Source organism: Mustela nigripes, chromosome 17, assembly GCF_022355385.1.
Source record: "Mustela nigripes isolate SB6536 chromosome 17, MUSNIG.SB6536, whole genome shotgun sequence".
Lineage (NCBI taxonomy): Eukaryota > Metazoa > Chordata > Mammalia > Carnivora > Mustelidae > Mustela > Mustela nigripes.
The window spans coordinates 7,546,057-7,565,329 of NC_081573.1; the positions used below are offsets into that span (position 1 = coordinate 7,546,057).

Below are 19,273 nucleotides of genomic sequence, written 5' to 3' on the forward strand. Positions count from 1 at the left end.
GGGGGAAGGACTGTACTCATTGCATCTGTCAATGTCCTGAAAGAGCACAAAAAGGCTGAGCACATGTTCCCGATCGAAGCGGACCAAAGAGGACTAAATATAATGCAGCGGGCACCGGGTTCCACAGATATGGACGGACACACGGCAGGTGGACGCAAGCAGACATGCTATCACCGTGAGGCTCTCCTAGCGGGTGTGGGTCATGTGGTTACGTGAGAGGAGCCTGACTTGTAGGAAGAACACACTGAAGGACACAGGGGTCAAGGGCCATGATCCACGCTGGGCTGCGGTCTTCCAAGCGGCTGAGGAAAACACTGGTGGGCACGCGCGCATGGTGTCAAACAGAACAAAACAGTTTGTTCACAGGTGAGCCCAGGTAAACGGTGGACGAGTGTTCTTTGCATTTCTCCTGCAGCTTTTTGTGCAGTTAAGAACTGTTCCCAAATAACAAGTTAAAAAAGACACCAATCAGGGTTTTATGAGGACTGCCAGGCACATACAATCTGGAACCAAGTCATCCCTAACACGCAGCACCAAGCAGCTATTAAATGCTAGCTAGGGGCCTCTTTCTACAGGAAAAACTGCAGCTCTGGGCTTGAAGTTCATTCTGACATCTTGAGCTCAAGCCCTCCTGCTGTGGTCACCTGCCCACAGACGGACAGCACCCAAGGTCTGCACCTCCCCAGAAAAAGGTGGGTCAAGAGAAGCTCGAACTTGAAAATGGAAATGTCTCCACAGGGCCAGGGGTAGGCAAAGCAGCCTGGACAGGACTCGGTATTAATCTCTGATGGAGGATGAAGGAGCCGCAGAAAACACCTCTGGTCTTCCCTGGTAGGGGAAGTATCTGCTTCCCTGGATGCTGTAAATGCCAGGACACTCTGAGCGACTGAGAGCACATGGCAGCCTCAGCGAGGGCCTGTTCCAGCATCGCCAGAAGAAGGACCAGTCTTTCCAGCGTTCTGCTTGGGCCTGGCCTCCCCAGGCCAGCTTGTGCCTTGTTTCCTTGTGTGCGCCCTGGGCCGCAGCTGCGGTTTCCCTCTCCAGGGGCCGCTGTAAGTGCAGACACTGGGGCAGCCTGGCTGGTCAGCCCCAAGCCCAGCCATCCAGCCGATCTAGCCCCCAGGAGATGGAAGAGAAGGGGTGCGGGGCTCGGTGGTCCCCCTACTTGTCGGGATGCTGTGATTATCCCAATCCCAGCAGCTCCACCATCTGACACCAGCTGACTTACAATAATGACTTTATTTTAACATATTTAATTACAGACATAAAATAGCTGGGGGAGGGGGTGAGCCCCAGCCTCGCCCCGTCTCGGGGCCGCCAGGAGAGGGGGATGCAGGTGAGGCCTCCCTGATGACCCTCCTCCCGGGGGGTCTTCCTATGGCGGGGCCCTATTGCTTCAGGGGAAGGGGCCATGCAAACGAGGAAGGCGGGGAAGCATCGGGCCCCGCCCACCCCACAGGCTGAGGCCTCCCTCCACAATGCCCGGATGTGCCCCAACCCCAGCCTCTCCACCTCCTTCCTCTTTCTCTGGGGAGCGGACCTTCTGGTCGGCTCCCCACCCCCTCTGCAAACCTAAAGGGGAATAAATACAAACTTTACAAAGTAAAAGGGGGTCCAACGTTGCCCTGGGCCGGGCCTGGGGTCACACGGGGAGCAGGCCCTGGGTTGCGCGGGCCTCACATCATCCCTAACTGCAGCAGCGTGCTGGCGTAGGCCATGGGCTTGACGTCGGGGTGAGGCTGGGGACAAGAACACACGGGGCCAGGGAGATAGAAATGGGGCATCTTCAGAGCACCAGATGCATACAACAGCCCTCCCGGCAAATGCTGCTAGGCACTGAGCTCTGCCCCTGCCTAGACCGCTCAGCTGCGTCCTCCCCAGGTCCAGGCCAGGGTGGGCAGGGGACTGCGCAGGTGACTCACCACTGCTGTGAACTGGTGGAACTGGGGCCGCAGGTCGGAACCCCGGAGGTGGATGTAGGAGGCTTTATTCCCCATCTGGTCACTGTGCGAACAGAGGCAGAGGGGCCAGTCAGGAGTGTGGCAGGGCCCATGGGGACCAGGGCTGGGGAGGTGGTGGGGAAGATACCCAAGGAGGCTGGATGGCAAAGTCTCAGAGAAGAGGGGGAGACAGATGGACAGAACCCATGGGAGATACTGATAAAAAGAGAGGGACAGAGAGGCTTAAGGCTGGGAGAGGGAGAGAGTCATGGATGCAGAAGGACAGGGAGACACAAGTGACAAGCCAACCGGAAAGGCAGGAATCCAGGAGAAAGGATTCCCCACCCCCACCCCCCACTCTGCCCCCTGGGGAGGCTTGGGTAGGAGGAGGGGGGGGATGTGGGGAAGGAGGTGAAGGTGGGGCACAGGGCAGTAGAGGGCCCTCCTGACCCCACAGGCAGGGGGACACGCGGCCCCATGGAGGCAGAGCTCTTGCCAGAACCTGAACTCTGCCCTGAAACACAAGGGACAGAGGAATGTGGTGCCCGGCATCCGGGGGATATGGGCGGCCTGGTTCAGAGCACAGGCAACTGCAAGACGAGGGGCCTGGTTTCTTCACCCAAAACCTGGCAAGAGGCAGGGAAGGAGGGACGGGGAACGGGAACACAAGGAGACTGAGTGTGGCCCTTGTTCAGGTCCTACTTGGAAGGCATCAGACTGGAAAGACATTTATGAGAGACATGAGGAAAGGGCACTGGATTCAGGGGACTTCTCCTGACACCTGATAGTAGGACAGTGGTCTTCTGCTTGCGCAGAGAAGAGTTCTTTCTTCCTGAAGCATATGGGGGTATCAGTGCATGGAAAAGGGAATGCCTGGGGTTTGCTTTAGAAGAGCCCGGGTAGTTGGGAACTGGTGAATCTGGGTGATGACCACATGGGCATTGTACGACTTTACCTCCGCCTGACTGTCTTTGACATTTTCTGATCATAAAATTAAAAAACAAAAACAAAACCCCCCAGCACAAAAAGCAGTAGGTAGGGAAGAGAAGCCCAGACCCGTGGGGGAGGTGGGACCCACCAGTAGTTGGGGGCGGAGAAGACGGTGACACAGCGGCCACCGTGTGCCACCTCGTAGCCCTCGGCCTTGACTTCATGACTGCGGATGATGTAGTCCAGGTGGTTCTCCTCCAAGAAGGCCTTGGTGACATCAGGGCCAAACTGGCAGCTCACGCCCCGCTTGCTGACTGAGCGTCCGTTCTGGGGAGACAGGGAGCTCAGGGTGCTCACCGTCCCACCCTCTCTGCCCACAGCCCGCACCTGCCGGCCACAGCCCTGGGCACACTGACCTGCGGCTGTGGGTCTGACCAGAGCAGGTCGCACATGGGACCTGGGGGGGAGGAGAGGGGACATCAGGGACTGGCCCACCCCACAGCAGTTGGGGTGGGGGCTAGGCAGGGCATTCCTGAGCAGGGGCTCGTGAAGTGGGCTTGGGAGCCCCGTGATCTCCCCTCCAGACCCGTTCAATGTGTTCTGGCCCCGCAATGGGAGAACTTCTAACAGAGCAGTTTAGATCACACCCCTCTGCTGCTCAGAGCCTGCTGTGGCTCCCACCGCCCTAGGAACAAAAACAAAGCCCATGCTCTTTACCCAGGCCTGTGAGGCTCTGTAGGGTCTGGCCCATCTACCCCTTTAAAAAGCACATCCCTGCTCACCCTAAAACCACTGGCCACCAACTGTTCCTCGCAGCTGCGGAGCTCACCCCTGACGTGGGAAGCCCTGTGCTTGCCTGGGACGTTCTTCTGTGTGGCGGGTGCCTCCATCCCCATCAGTTCCCATGTGGTGTCCCCCGAGAGGGCATCTACCCACCCTCTCCGGGCCCCGTGCCACGCCTCCCACAGTTGGGTGTGTGTGTGCGCCCGTGTGAGTCCTCTCCATCTGTGCTCATGGCTACAACAGGAGCCCCGGTATGTCATTCTCTGGGCTCAGCAGCCGAACTCACAAGGAAGCGATGGATGCGTGCTCCCTGTGGTGAACACGAGGCCCCGTGCCAGCACAGCCCCGTGAGAGAGGACACGGAGGCTCGGCCTTGCCGTTCTTACCAAGGGCCAGAAGGCCCACCGGGGCAGAGCCACCCCTCTCCGCCGGAAATGCTGCAGCTCTGGGAGGGAAGGAGGTGCCACCTGGCCCGCCCTGGTCACCTGAATCTGGGGGCTGCCGGTTCCGCTCGATTTTCCTGATATCGTCCAGGGTGACGCCATCCTCACTGAACAAGCCTCCATGCATGATCTGGGGTGCGGGGGGGTACAGCTGTATGAGTGGAGACGTGGGCCACACCCCAACTCTCGGACGTGCTTCCTTAGCACGTGGCCACATGCAGCCCCCAGGGGTGCGGGAGGTGGAGGGGCCCGCAGGGTCCTGCTGCCGCCCTCACCAGCACTTTGCCGTTGATACACTGGGCCAGCGGGAGCCACTCGAACACCTCGCTGAAGAGTTCATACATCTGGGCTGTGTATTTGGCCTTCACCTCGCCCTCAAAGCCATAGATCTGGTTCATGTTGTCCGTCTCGTGGTTGCCTGGGCAGCAGCAGGATGAAGAGGGGCCTCAGCAGCCCTGCCTGGGTGCCCTCGGGGCCCATGTCCAGGGGCCCCAAGCCCACAACAGTCACCATCAGCTGGTCGGCCCCCCAGAAACCCGAGGAGGCACAGATACTGTTCTCGGCCCCTTTTCTGGAGAGATAAACAGTCTGAGGGGCTCACACTGGGCGTCAGGCCACAAGGCACAGGCCTGGTGCAGCCCCAAGTGACCATGGCTGTGTCCTTTGCCCCCGTGGGCCTTGAGCTCCCGTCTGGAGAAGCTGCGTGCCTTCCAGGGTAGAAGGACCAAGGAGGGCACAAGTCTTAAGGAAAAAAGGGGCCCACTATGGAACACGCAGTGTGGGCCGGCCCCGTGCTGTGCCGCCAGCTCCCCACATGCAGCCTCCTTCCTCTCTCCCAGGGCTCCTGGGGCTTGGAGGAGACGAGGCAGCCGCCAGACCCCGTGTAAGCCGCAGCCAGCCCTTCAGCACCTCCTACAGGGAAGCCCGCAGCAGGTGGTTACCCAACACCTACCAAGTACCGAGCGCTGCTGGGTCAACCCCTGAACCTGGCCACGAATCTGGCACTTGGGCCCCCAGGAGCCCCCAACCCAGCCCACTGCCTCGTTCCCTCCTGCCGCTCATGTCTCCATCTCTTCATGGACAAGGCCCCCCACCCCCACCCTGGGGGCTCATCCTGTACAAGGCCGCACCAACCCCAGACCCAGCTGCCACCCAGCTTACCTCGAAGTAGGTGAAAGTGGTCTGGGTACAGGAGCTTAAAGCCAAACAGGGTGAGAATCACTTCTACGGAGAAGGAGCCGCGGTCCACAAAGTCACCATTAAATATCTGTCCTGCTAAGGGAAACATGGCAGGGCGGACACTGCCTCCCTCCTCAGCCTCCCCACATCCCAGGCTCCTGCCTGTTCCTTCCTAGAGTGGGGGTGTCAAAAGGGCCGGGGGTCTGCGCTGCTGTCTCTCCTGGCTGTTTGGCTCTGGCCCAGCAGCTGGGCCTCTCCGAGCCTCAGCAGGACAGTATTGAAGGTCCCCAACGCACCTGTTTCTCAGGAAAATGAACGGTGGAGGGGGATGTGGGGTGGTCAGCTTGCTCCGCTCCCCCTCCCAGTACAAGCCCTCAAGCCACAGGGGAAACAGAACACAGACCCTCCCACCCAGCACTGCACAGGCCTGGTGGCCCCACACCGTGGCCTTTATCAAGCCGCTCTGACTGCGGGCTCCTCAGCTCCTCGAGGCCTCTTGACACTCCTAGGAGGCAGACCCTACGATGCCCACTTTGCTAACGAGGCATCTGAGGCCCAAGAGAAGAGGTTGCTCCACATGTGCTGACAGCGGCCTCATCTGCAGACGAAGAGGGACAGGGGCCCAGAGAGAATGAGCCACCAGCCCAGGTTGCACAGCATGCGGGGGCGACCCTGGCCTATCTGGTACCAGCCAGCCACATCTCCCACATGCCCTCGCCTGAGCAACTGCTCTGGCTTCTCCCTTTGCAGGCCCAGGCCCTGCTTGCAGGCAGGGGTGCCTTTCTCAAAGCCCGCTGGAGGAACAGGGAGAGTGTGCTCTGCTGAGGAAGGATACATAGGGATTGGTCTCCGAGGGTAAACCATTGAGCTCAAAGATGTTGAGGAGGTCATAGAACTGGCCATGGGTGTCCCCGCACACCGTAATCTTCTCTGTCTGGAAGAAAAGAGGCCACCGGAGAGGGAGGGGCCCAGAGAGAGATGTGGGGAGGGGGCAGAGGTGAGGGGAGGGGCAAGAGGTCACAGCAGACCAAGAAGAAGCATGCAAAAGACACAGGCAGGGGACACAGAAATGAAGGGGGTGGGACAGAGACCAGGAGGCCCAGAGAAGCGGGGTGGGAGAGGGGAAGAAAAGGCAGATCAAGCCAGGTGGGTCTGTGAGTTTCTGAGCTCCACAGCCCCTCCCCAGCCGGGGAGCTCCCACCTCTGGCCGTCCACACACTGCCCCACGGCGCGCACCTCTTTGAGCGTCGTCTCCACAAGCGTGCTCAGCTTAGAGAGGGCCTCTTTGACCTGTACCAGGATCTGGAAGACAGGGTGGGCTGTGAGCCCAGCTGGAGGGAGGACCTGTCGCCCATCCCAGGCCCCGGCGAGCCTGGGCTGACCAGCACACACTGCGGTATGGAGGGTGAGGGAGAGGCTGGGAGGGGAGATGGCTGGGCAGTGGAGGCCGGCTGAGCGAGTGCTGGCGGGAGCCACAGGCAGCCCCCGAGCTGTGACCCCAGCAGCCTCTGTGGCAACGTCAGGATTATGTCACGTGAAAACCGAGATTCTGGGTTCCCCTTAAAATAATCAGCGTCATGAAGAAACAAGGGAGAATCCAGATGTGAAACATTTTCTAACCAAACTGGCCCAGACATGTGTACATGTGTCATGAAAGAGTCTCCCCAAAAGGGCACGAGACTGTTCTAGATGAAGGAAGATAAAAATGCAACATCTGCTCTTTCAGTGGAGTCTGGATTTAAAAACAAAAACAAAAAACAAAAACACCATAAAAACCAAAACCACAAAATAGCTTAAAAGGACATTTTTGGGAGAATTGGGGGGGGGGGCAGGTATTAAAGTATTTTAAAGTATGTCTAGAAATGTAGATAATACTAGTTTTTGCTAAGAGAAGATCTAAGATGACCTTGGCGTTGCTATGTATATTTGACAATGTTTCCAGATCTTGTGGACAGCCTGTGGACTGTCTGCACTAGGCATTATTTACTAACTTCTGAGGGGGGACACCTGACCTGTGGTCACACAGGAGAATGTCCTGCTTTTAGGAGATACAGTTATGATGCAATACCTTTCTGGTTCAGGAAAAGAAACGAGAAGAGAAAGCCTGCTGTGTGCATGCGCGTGCACACGTGTGTAGAAAACGAAGGTAAATGTGTCAAAGTGTTAACATCCAGGTGAAGGAGGCATGGATATTAGCTGTACTGTTCTTTCCATGTTTCTGTAGGTTTGAGAATTTTCAAAATAAAAGCTGGGGAAGAAAATACCCCAAACTATCAAAAAAAAAAAAAAAAAAAGCAGAATATGTCCACCTCTGGTCAGAATGAGGAGGTTACAAAAGACTGTCACTCTTGTCCCAATGACAACAAACCCCAAATCCATAAAACCCAATTTCATGAAAACCATCTGAGAGCCGAGGGTGCTCACAAAGAAACCTAAATCCATCAGCTGTGGAGGCAACAGGCCCTTCCGTGGGGCTTCCCAGGCACAAGGCATGAGGCAGGAGGCCATAGGGCTCCTCAAGGCCCAGAGTGAGGGCAGCCGGCAGGGCGCTCAGGCCGTGTGCGGGCTGGTGACAGCCGAGAGCCCCGAGCAGCCCCCGCCACCCAGTGCCTTTGCTCTCACCTGTCAACCCATTGCCGCTGCCGTCACACAAAGGGAGGCATGAAGCAGCACAGTGTGCGTGTAAGGGGGGAGCCTCCCCAGGCACAGGAGTGAGGCCTACACTGGACAGCATAGAACTCGCAGCCCAAAAATCTGGCTGTGGGGCTGAAAATCAGAGAGCGCTCCCAAAGTTCCAGAAGCTGGAGACTTTGTAGCATAAAGACATCCCTGGGATCCTGCCAGGGCTGACGGGAGGGTCTGGATTCCAGTCTTAAAATACCATGAGCCAGGGCTGAACTCCAGCAAGAGCCGCACAACTGTGGACCAGATGGATGGGGCCCCTCACGCCAGTGGCCTGACAGAAGACAGGGCCGCCATCTCCTGCGCACAATGCTTACTTAGCTCAGTCTCTACTGTTCTTCTACCCCAAATGTCTAGCAGATGAAAAAAACGATGAACCACATGAAGAACAGGCAACAGAAGCAGACCCAGAGATGACCCAGATGGTGGAATTACCAGAGACTTTAAAATAACTATGATAAATGTGTAAAAGATCTAGTGGAAAAGACAATATGCATGAACATATGGGGCAGGGAGATGAAAACTATTAATAAAAATAACTAGATGGAAATGCCAGAAATGAAAACGCAGCATCAGAAATAAAGGCTTCCTTTGCGCCGTGCTCAGGACACTCCCCACTCGGCAGTGCTGGCCGCCGGGGCCCCTCTTCCCCTCGACCCGCCCTTTGTGGCAGATGCTATTGGGGGGTCCCAAGTGTGTGCAGCACCTGGCGGGGGCGTTACCTGGTAGGCGCATTTCCGGTGCAGTTTCTTCTGGTCCTTGTACCACTGCATGAGCTCCTTCATGAAGGTGATTGTCACTTTGCCATCCTCAAGCTTGGGCCCGCTGTACTCGTCCTCAATGGCTGGTGTGTGAGCGGGGGCGGGAGTCAGTGGCCAGTCACCACGGGGCGGGGGGGAGGTGGGGGTGGTGCGGCACAGGGTTGGCTCCCGGGCACAGGGCGAGAGGAAGATGGATGGAGAAGGTCCTGCTTCCCAGCCAGGTCCTTTCCCTGCCCGCTCCTTCTATTCGGACGACTCTGCTGACCTCTCTGTCCAGTGGTTCCCCCTTTTCCAGCACCTTCTCTCCCCACTGCCTACTTGGTTTTATAGCACTCAACATGGTTAATTCATTTGTTGACTTGTTAATCATTGCTCTCCCTACCAGGCATCAGCTCAAGGAGGGCAGAGACTATTTTATTCACAGCTGTATCCCCAGTGCCTGGGGTGCTCAGTAATTCACTGTGGAATGAATGACTGACTCCTCAGAGGGCCTGGAGGACCTAGACAAATCCCACAGGGAGACCCGTGAGGGGTGGGCTGGGCGGTACAGATGCAGATAGGGAGCTAGGCCCCGGCGGGGGGTGGGAAGGACTCACCCACCTCGCCTGAACTGGGGGACGCAAGCCCCAGTGCAGGATTGTAGAGTTCCCAGGAACGCAGGCAGAAGAGCAACAGACCGCGGCCCTGGTACTGGGCCAGGAAATAGCTCCACCCCTCCCACCCCCCACTCCCCAGTGTGCGCTGCACGGGAATGGAGAGCGGAGGATGGAGAGTGCCTGTGCAGGGGTGTGGAATGCTCGGTGCTGGGTGTGGCAGGGCCCCCAGGCTTGACTCACTCATGCTCTCGATGTCCAGCGAGTCGACCACGGAGCGCTTGTGCTCATCGCCGGCGATGGCCCGCTCGAAGGCTTTCTGCTTCACGATCTTGTTGCACTCCTGGTACTTCATTTTGGCATCCTTGTCATGGGGCTTCACCTTCACCACCTGGGCAGGTAGGTGGGCAGAGGGAGGGAGGGAGGGAGAAAAGAGGCATCAGCGCCCAGGAACAGCTGGCCTGGGGCAGAGGAGTGGGCAAAAAAGGGGGCGCCGCGGCTGTGCTCGGCCGGTCTGGCCCTGGGTGCAGTGAACCTGGACCCAGACCCCGGCCTCCATGCGCCAGTGGTGCGACCCCACCCTTTGTCACCTCCAGACGACAGTCTGTGCGTCCCAAAACTGGGCCAGGAGAGCTACCCACCCAGGGCAGTCCTGAGGTTTGGGACACACTGTTAACCCAAGCAGGTGGGATTTCTTACAAAAATCTTAGCTCTGTCATTAAAATAAGTCTCAGCTTGGAGTTCCTCCAGGGGACCCCAGCAGGCTGAGGCTTGCTTTACCGACATGACAGTCCACACCAGCACCAAGTGGGATGAACAGGAAAGGGTGGGCTGGGCCCACAGGCACAAGGAACAGACTCAACAGAACCAATGACCTGCCGGATAACCCGACCCCCGGGGCCTCCATTTTCTCATCTATAAAAGGGCAGCAGGGGGCACACATGACAGACTCCACCTGGCAGGGCCGTGGGGAAGCACAAGTCAGCAGGCTGCAGCCAGCACCGCGTGGTGTCCCCTCCGTCTCCGCCCCTGAAGGGCAGCGAGACTGTGGGCAGAGGCTGGCCGCCTGGGTTCAAGCCCCAGCGCCACCACCCCTCAGCCGAGCAACCGCGGAGCGGCGGGCCAGCCTCTCTGTGGGAGGAAGCGGTAACTGTCTCCGCTTCAGAGGCCAGCCAGGTCACAGAAGCAGACTTGCACAAAGCGTGCGCTGTGGTGCCGGCCAGAGTAAAGTCCACACCAGCCGCAGATGCACCTCATGGCCCCTTCCACGGGCCACTGCGCTTGAAATGGGGTCACTCGCAAACAGGCACCAGGCCCGTGACGTGGAGGTACAGTAAGTTCTCAGTAAAAGGAGCACCCCCCACCCCCCTTTCTATCCCACTTTCTGTAAAAACTCTGACCCTCCTGCTTGGAAACAGAGAGGGCTCTGCCACCTTCTTACTGTGTCACCTTAGGCAAGGACATCACCCCACCCCGTCCTGTTTCCTTATCTGTAACTGTACTTGCTATGAGTGGACCCTGCCTCACCTGCCCACCCCACGGGTCGCCCGAAGAACAGCTCCCCCAGATCCTGTGCTGTGGGCCCAGAGAGAGCCCTCAAGTGCGGGGATGCCACTACCCCTGGGAAAGGCTGGCGGGGGGTGGGGTCAGAAGCCTGTGCAGAGGCACCTCCTTACCCCCGCGGATCACGGGGGCTCATCCACCCTGGGGACGGGTGCACAGACCCAGCAGATGGCAGGAAGCCGGGTCGTGGCAGGCGATGGCTTCCTCCTTGTCTGGGCAGGCTCGGGCTCGGGCAGCCTGCCAGGCGGCTCCACCTGGGGTGTGGGTGCGGTGTGAGGCTCCAGAGGGAGGCGGCCCCAGACATCCCCTGGAGTCCTTCCCGACAGGGAGAGGGTACGAGTCCACACCCTGGGATCAAGTCCAAACCGCCACTCGGCTTGGCCCACATGGGCCTGCCCACCCTCCTGCTTTCTGTTTGCCCGGCACAACCCGGCCAGACCAAACCCATAAGTCCAATGTGCCAGCTCCCGTCACCTTGCACTCGCCCCCAGCCGAGGACACCTCCCTCCCTCCTCCAACTCCCTCCTAGCTCCTCCTCCCCCTGCTGTCCTCCAGGAGCACCCCCCGGGCTGGACATGGGTGTCTCCCCACTGGAAGATGGCCCCCCAGGGACTGAGTATGTCCCGGTGGATGGATGAACCACTGAGAGTTTCCTCTGGCTGGTCCCCGTTCTCAGAGAGCTCCCAGGGTGGGCAGAGGATGGGGACGAACACTAACAAGGCAGGGAAAAGAAAGCAGTGGCAGTAACGGTACACGGCTAATTTTCAGAGCCCTTACTCCTTTGTGCCGGACGTCATCGTACGCACTGAAGTTGCTCATTTAATCCTCCAAGCAGCTCTGCTGGGTGTTACCACAACCCCCCCCCCCTTGATGGATAAGGAAACTGAGGCCCAGAGACATGAGGTAGAGAAACTGAGGCCCCAGAAGCCAGGATTCTGTTCTCTGCCTGCACAGGATCCCGCCTTGCAGCACACATGCTGGGCCGCGCCTCTCCCAGCCTGTGGCCTCCTGTCCCTGTCCCGAGCCCCCTCAGCTCCAAGGAAGAGGGCAGGGTGCCAGCACCCCTGCGGGGGGCCTATCACGGGGACTGGCAGCCAGCACGTGCTCATTGTGGGCCTGGCAGCGGCCGCGGCTGCCGCCACGACTTACTACCAGCCAGGCTGCGAAAGGGGAAGTGGCTCTGCCGGGCCCCCCTGCTCCAGAGGAAGGTCATTTGTGCCAGACTGGAAGGCCTGGGGAGTCAGAACTCAACACTGGACTTGTCTTTAGAAAGAGGGGTGTGGGTTGTATCATGGTGCGGATCCTGACCGTGGCGTCTGCGTGGTTACGGGGGAAGCTGGGAGCACGATCTCACTTCACTTCTCACAACAGCAGGTGAAGCCACGATGCCCTCAAGAAGCTGTTTTGAGGGACGCCTGGGTGGCTCAGTTGGTTAGACGACTGCCTTCGGCTCAAGTCATGATCCTGGAGTCCCGGGATCGAGTCCCACATCGGACTCCCAGCTCCATGGGGAGTCTGCTTCTCTCTCTGACCTTCTCCTCGTTCATGCTCTCTCTCACTATCTCTCTCTCAAGTAAATAAATAAAATCTTTAAAAAAAAAAAAAGAAGCTGTTTTGACAAGCGCCACTCCACTGGGGGCACTCACACCCAAGAACCACAATGCTCTGGCTGATGGCACAGTGAGCTGGGCTCGCGATCCCTCCGTGACGTCCCCGGCAGGTCCGAGTGGCACCTCCTGATGACAGTATAGCACTGGGCAGTGGAAGCTCTGGTCACCGCAAGTGGAGGCATCGAGACCATTGACGGCCTCTTGTAAGTTCAGGTCAGAGCGGGCCGCCAAACGAGTTGTCAAAACATCACTACAAGTGTGACGGGATGTGGCCGGAGAGGGGCTGGGCTGGGCTGGGCACATTGACAGGAGGGACCTGTCAATTGATAGGACATTGACAGGCTGTGACAACGTCTCGGGCAGGCACTGCACAGTGACGGTCTCAAGCACGATACTGGGGTTGTCACCCTCCAGGGTAAGACCCTCTAGTGACTTAATTAAGTCACTAAGTTATACTCAACGTTCCCTTTACAATGCAACAGAAGAGAAGAGAGACCGTTGGAGCAGAGCCGAGCCACGGAAGAGGCTGTGCCAAGACGCTCTGCCTGCTGCGTAGGGCTGGTGGTCACAAGCCTGACTCGGGTACCAGCCTGTCACTTCCTGGCTGTGGGACCTTGAGGGAGCAAACCACACTCTGAGCCTCAGTTTCCTCATCTGTAAATCAGGGATAAGGACAGGCCCCACGGTGCAGGGTTGGTGTGAAGACTACCAGTTACTAGGGCAGGAGGGTCACCGTTGTACCCGGCCCACGGTGGGAGCCGTACGAGGCATGAGCTCTGGGCACTCCTGGCACCATGGGGCAGTCATCCCATGGGTGTCCGCGTGCTGTGAGGGCTTGCAAGGCTGGACGACGCTGGAAGAAGAAACCCAAATGCAAACCCCATTATACACCAAACCTCCAAGATCCAAGGTGGGGAGTGTAGAAGGAGTCCCCGGGACCAGCTTGAGCCCACATGACCAGATGCATTCCCACCACAAACAGGAAAGAACACGGCAGGGAAAGAGCGGTCCTCTGAGAAGAGGACCCAAAAAAAGGGACAAGGGATCCTGGAGCAAAGGTCCCTCTGAAAGGATTTACTCAGAGGTGAGAGGGATGCGGGGAGCGGGGTTCAACATGGACCCATGGCAAAGGGAGGCCGGTTCCTGTGGAGGCCTCTGGAGGGGCAACAGCCCTTCCTGCCGGCCACGGGCTCTCCCCCAGACACCCCCAGGAGGAAAAGACCACGAATGCTAAGTGGGAGCAGGCCCCACTCAATGTACAAATCTCAATTATTCCTCACACGAACACTCAGGCAGGCCCTGGTGCTGTCCCCGCTTCTACAGATGAGGACACGAGGGCAGAGAGCCAAAGCACTCAGAGCTACCCAGCCCGTGGCTGGGTGTCCTGACTGTGCAGCCGGTGCCAGCTCCTACATCAGTGACCTTGAGGCTTTTGATTATGACTCAGGGTAAGGAAAGATAGGTTTTCTACCACACACCCATATACACATACGTGAGAAACATTTTTTCACAAATATGTACACACTTCCTCCAAAGGAACTGCTTTATTCTGCTCTATTCTATTTGAGGAACACAGAGGTGCTGGTCTCAAACCACTGGGCTGACCTCACGGCCCACTAAGAGTCACAAGATGGGACTCTGGGTTCCAGTTCCAACTCCACCAGGAGACCTTGGAGGAGGGGTGCCCCCCCAGACCTCTGCGTCCTACCTGCACAGTGGACCAAATCCACACTCGTGAAGAGCTCACAACAGAGCAAGGCCACGGTGAGCGTGCAGATGAGGACAGAGGCCAAGAAAGGGAAGACCCTTCAACCAAAGGCAGAGCCTCAGTCCTGTGTTCACCCCAGGCCACATCTGGGCTCTGCCTCTGCGGAAACTGCAATCCAGATCCAAACGGGAGCCTAAAGCGCTAGCAAGTTGCAGGGCTCCTCCAGACGGCAGGAGGCCAGGAGGCAGACACTCTGGATGGGGACTGCCCGGCGCTCACAGAGCCTGAGGAAATGTCAGAGTGGAGAAGCGGACCGCCCAAAGGCATGGGGAACAGCCACACGGGCAAGGATCCCAGCCTCATGTGGGGACTCCCCCACTGCTCCTGGCAAAGCCTCCACAGGGAAACAGGCTGTGACAACGTAAATGCTGAGTGTGGCCCCACCTCAGGTTGGTTCCCAAAAGGCTGTGGACCCCCACCACCAGCCTTCCATGGCATCCAAAAGGCCTGGGAAGAAGCTCAGATGTGATCATGTCCACAAGACGGCTAGAACCAACCATCTCAGCCTCATGAAGTATGAGGTGTTAGGCGCCTGCCTGATCTGGAGGCAGAGCCATAAGGAGAAGGGGTCTGTACCCCCAGGAAAAGAGTTCCCTGCAACTCCAGGCACGGGGAAGACACGGCCACAGACCTGTGCTCAGGCTCGACAGTCCTCTGCCCTGCCCCATCTCCTCCAGGCCCCTCCCCACACCCGGAGCCCTGAAAACCCCTGCCCCTGTCCCACCCTGAGGGCCCCCCTGGGTTACTTATTAATGGGCCTTCACCCCAGGGACCTCTACTCATACCACAGCCACCTAGGAGGTGGCTACTCCTAGTGCCCCTATTCTCTAGATGTGGACACTAGGGGACCACAGGGGAAGGTTAGGCTGGGGAGTGGCCTGGGATCTGAAGCTCCTTCCTAAGGACTCTATGCCATGGTTCCTTCCCCTGCCCTCCCAGAGGTCACCCCACTCCCACCCCTACTTTGCCCCCCGTCTCTAAATTACCGCCTTTTCCATGCCTCTGCCCCCACCCGGACACAGATGTCCCGGGGCCAAGGGCTTGGCTCAAGACTTCACTTGACCTGAAATCCACCCTCTGCCCCTGGCCAGCAGCCAGCCACACTCCCTCCAAGAGCAGACCAGGGCTCTCAGCCCCCTGGGCGCCCCTCCCCGCACAACAGAAGATCCTCAGCACCTGGTGGTGAATGAAACAAAAGGAGGGAGTATGGGGGCGACTGAGGGGGCAGAATAATAACGCAACACATTCTGACTGAGCCCCTGTTGGTGCCAAGCAATGACTCAATGAACAGAACAAGCAAAACCCCTCCTCTCAGGGTCTCCGAAGCAGGAGACACAGGTGCCAGGGGTTCAAACCCCGGCTTTGCCACTTGCCCACCACATGTTGGCAGACAGGTGACCTAACTCCCTGGGCCTCAGCCTCCCGATCTGCACAATGGGGTTAATCATCGGTCCCCCTCCCACAGGGCTGCCACAACAACTCATTCTGCCAGTCCGCAGAGGGCATGGGGCATCCCTGGTGCGAACACACGTGACTGACATCCCCAAGCCTATCGTGCCCATCAGGGCGAATCAGAGGGATGGGGGTGGCCGATGAGCAGGTGAACTAGTGACCTGCCGTGCTCTAGGTCCCCTCCCTCGTCTCCTTGTCACAACACACGCCCTGTCTGCTGCCCCCTACGGCATATGGCCCTCTCTGCCTTCTTCCAAGCACATATCCTCCCCCTGCCACGACTCTGTTTGTCTACTCTAAGTCACAGGTTTGGGTTTTGCCCTCCTCCAAATTAGAGCTCCTCCTCTGCAAGATAGGCTGCATGGATCTTGGTCACTAATAGCGACAAAAACCCCAACAGTGCAATATAGGGCACAGGCTATGGGCCAGGCACTGGTCTGAATGCTTAAAAAGCAGAAACTCATTTAGTCTTCATGCCAACCCTTAGAGGCAGGTCTCAGTGCTCCAACTGCTGTGGAGCAGGCGGCACAGAAAGGCCAGGTGACTCATCCAGTGTCATCAAGCAAGTGATGGCAGAGCTGGGATGTGAACCCACAAAGTGTGCTCTAGGCCAAGGGCCTCTCAGGCATTTATCTGTCAGGTGGGTGAGGGGCAGATGAATGTAGCCTCCCCTGCCAGCCACGCACCCAGAGGCCATCCTTCCCCGGCCTGGCCCTAGACAGCATTCACTGGGCTTGGGTGCCGGCAGGCGGCCCCCTCCCCGAGGTCCGGCTCACCGTCTCGTAGTCCCGCAGGGCCGCCCGGAACTTGCCCAGCGCCATGTTGCTGGCCGCCCGGCGGTAGTAGCCCTTAATGTACTTCTTGTCGATCTCGATGGCCCGTGTGGCGTCGGCCAGCGCGTAGCCATAGCACTCAGTGCGCAGATAGGCCAGGCTGCGGTTGCCGTAGTAGATGGCATTGCTGGGGTTCAGCTCGATGGCCTGGCTGTAGAACTTGATGGCGTTCTCGTAGTCCTTGGCTGTGGAGATGGAGGAGGAGGCGTCATGAGGCAGGGCTGCTGCCACCCAGTAAGAACAGGCCCCAGGCTGGCTCTCCCTGTCTACTGCTGGGGACACCGAGGTCTACAGCTGAGCTCAGGAATGTCTACTCAGCTCATTCCCTCTTTCCCCTCCCAACTGTCCCACGCTTTTGTCTCCTCAGGTTTAAAATCCCAGGACTCGGGCGCCTGGGTGGCTCAGTGGGTTAAGCCGCTGCCTTCGGCTCAGGTCATGATCTCAGGGTCCTGGGATCGAGTCCCGCATCAGGCTCTCTGCTCAGCAGGGAGCCTGCTTCCTCCTCTCTCTCTCTCTCTCTCTCTGCCTGCCTCTCTGCCTACTTGTGATCTCTCTCTGTCAAATAAATAAATAAAATCTTTAAAAAAAATAAAAAAATAAAATCCCAGGACTCGAAGTCACTTCCACACACATGCCCAGCCATCACCCCTTAAGGCCCCAACCTGGGTGATACTTCTTCCAGAACCTCGGAGGGTCTTCCTCCAGTCCTATGGCCCAGGGGAGATTTATTCGAGTACCAGAGCTGAGATGTTGTGAATCAGCAAATGTGACTGCCCTGAGTCCCTTGGTTGTCTAGCCCCCCCAAAGCAAGTAAACAAGCCCAAAGAGGGAGCCCAGTAGGAGAACAGGAAGTGGGAAACGAGAAGGAATCTACTTGGGCCTCAAGGAGAGGGGGACACACCAGCAGAGACCCAAAAGAAGCAACAAACTGGACAAGACGAAAAGCATTCCCAACAGAAGGAACAGGAGGTGCAAAGGCCCTGAGATGGGGATGGAAGGGGCGTGCTGTCAGCACAAGCCTTGTGTTCCAGGACCAGTGAGAGGCTGCTGTGGCTGGAGTATAACTAGTGAGAGGATGGAAGGGATGAGGGCAGGGAGGTCGGCAAGACAAATCCCGAAGGCCACAGCCGCAGCAGGGTGTGGACACCGAGGTTCTAAGTGTAGAGCAGCAGGATGGGTCATCTGGCCACAGGGAGGTTCCTTTTATCTGAAATGAGTTATGGGTGTGCACTTTACATCCTGACCTACAGAATCCTCACATCTCTCCATGGCACAGGCCCCGTCTGACACTCACTTTATAGATGAGTCACAGAGGTCTTGTTCAAGGTCAAACACCCGTCTGTATCTGCAGAGCCAGGCCTGGACCTGTCCCATGTGCCCATTCAACAGGCAGGAGGCTAAGGCTCAGAGACTTGCCCGATTTGGGGGACTATGATGTGCACCCCCTCTGCCCCACCCTTCTGGGGGCTCACAGTCCTGCAGGACACACACACACACACACACACACACACACACACACCCCTCCAGACACCGATGACCCAGAGTGTTTAGCACAGAGACAGACTGGGAGATCTGGAGGATGAGAAAGAGTGAGTCAGGTGAAGAAAATGGAAGAGGGTTCCAGGCTCCCTGAATAGTTCTTCAATGAATAAAGGAAGAAAGGAAGGAAGGAAGACGGAAACAGACTGACAGCAGGAGAAGGAGAAGTCAGGTCCCGGGGAGATGTCCAGGAACAATATAGCAATTCCTCCTGCAGCCTAATACCTGGCAATCTTTCAAATGGCTCGGATGTCCCCTCTTCTGGGAAGCCCTCCTTGATCCCCAGGCTGGCTCAGGCACTCCTTCTGGCTGCCTCAGCCTCTGGGCTCACCTATCCCAGCCCCGCTGGGTCCAGGTTTGTCACCATTCAGTGATGAATGTGTCTTCCTCAGGACTGGGAGCCCCGGAGGGCATGCCTAGGACTTCCCAGAAACAAGCAAGGGCAGAACCAGACAGCCCAAGTCTGACAGACCCTCCCTGGAATGCCAGTACCTTCGAGGACTACCTCCAGCCTCCTGGCTGCGTTCCAGAGGCCCTCTGGCCAGCTCTCTGGATGGCTGAGGTGTTACTCAAGAGGCCGTCTGGCCTAGGGTGGGGAGCCTGGTGTGTCCGAGCTTGACACCTGGCTCTGCGGATGCTGTCCACGAGGCCTCAGGCAAATAGCCTTTCCTCCCTGCATCTCCGCTGGCTCATCTGAAAATGCAGGAATCATGCTTGACCGTGCCCTGCCTCGCCAAGCTGGGAGGGCTAAATAAACTCTCATTCGGAATGTGGCCACAGCAGATAGTTGCAGAAGAAGCGAATACATGACTAACCCAGAAGAGGAGAACCAAGCAGAGGAAATGGGAGGGGACTGTACTTCCCACAGCATCTACCCAATGACACTGACTCCGGGCCCTGTTCTACCTGCCTTACAAATCAGGTGCATCTAACCTGGAGAGAGTCCCCATTTTAGAGATGAGGACACAAAGGCACAGAGAGGTTAAGTCATTTGCCTGGAGTCACGCAGTACACAAGACAAAGAAACAAGATTTGGATCTAGGAAGCCTGAGGTCCTAACCACATCTGCAAAGTCTTAGGACGCAGAGGCCTCTTTGGGGGTTTGAGAAAACTCCTCCCATTTTACAGAAGGGGGGCGATGAGGCCCAGAGAGAGGGGACCAAGCTCTGAGCTCACAGAGGGGTTTGCAGCAGGGGG

General features: G+C 57.7%; 1 protein-coding gene across 1 annotated transcript in view; it reads right to left on the minus strand.

Annotated features, from left to right (window-relative positions):
* Positions 1-1,220: 1,220 nt before the first annotated feature.
* Positions 1,221-19,273, minus strand: part of PPP5C (protein phosphatase 5 catalytic subunit) — a 21,222-nt gene continuing 3,169 nt past the window's right edge. Inside the window, exons 2-13 of the mRNA XM_059381468.1 lie at positions 16,481-16,722; positions 9,555-9,702; positions 8,680-8,801; positions 6,512-6,577; positions 6,111-6,209; positions 5,258-5,363; positions 4,372-4,514; positions 4,139-4,226; positions 3,287-3,327; positions 3,019-3,197; positions 1,923-2,004; positions 1,221-1,739 (exon numbers count right to left, since the gene is read on the minus strand). Coding sequence (XP_059237451.1) covers positions 1,677-1,739; positions 1,923-2,004; positions 3,019-3,197; positions 3,287-3,327; positions 4,139-4,226; positions 4,372-4,514; positions 5,258-5,363; positions 6,111-6,209; positions 6,512-6,577; positions 8,680-8,801; positions 9,555-9,702; positions 16,481-16,722 — 1,379 coding nt within the window. The 3' untranslated portion in view covers positions 1,221-1,676. The remainder of the gene's footprint in view (positions 1,740-1,922; positions 2,005-3,018; positions 3,198-3,286; positions 3,328-4,138; positions 4,227-4,371; positions 4,515-5,257; positions 5,364-6,110; positions 6,210-6,511; positions 6,578-8,679; positions 8,802-9,554; positions 9,703-16,480; positions 16,723-19,273) is intronic.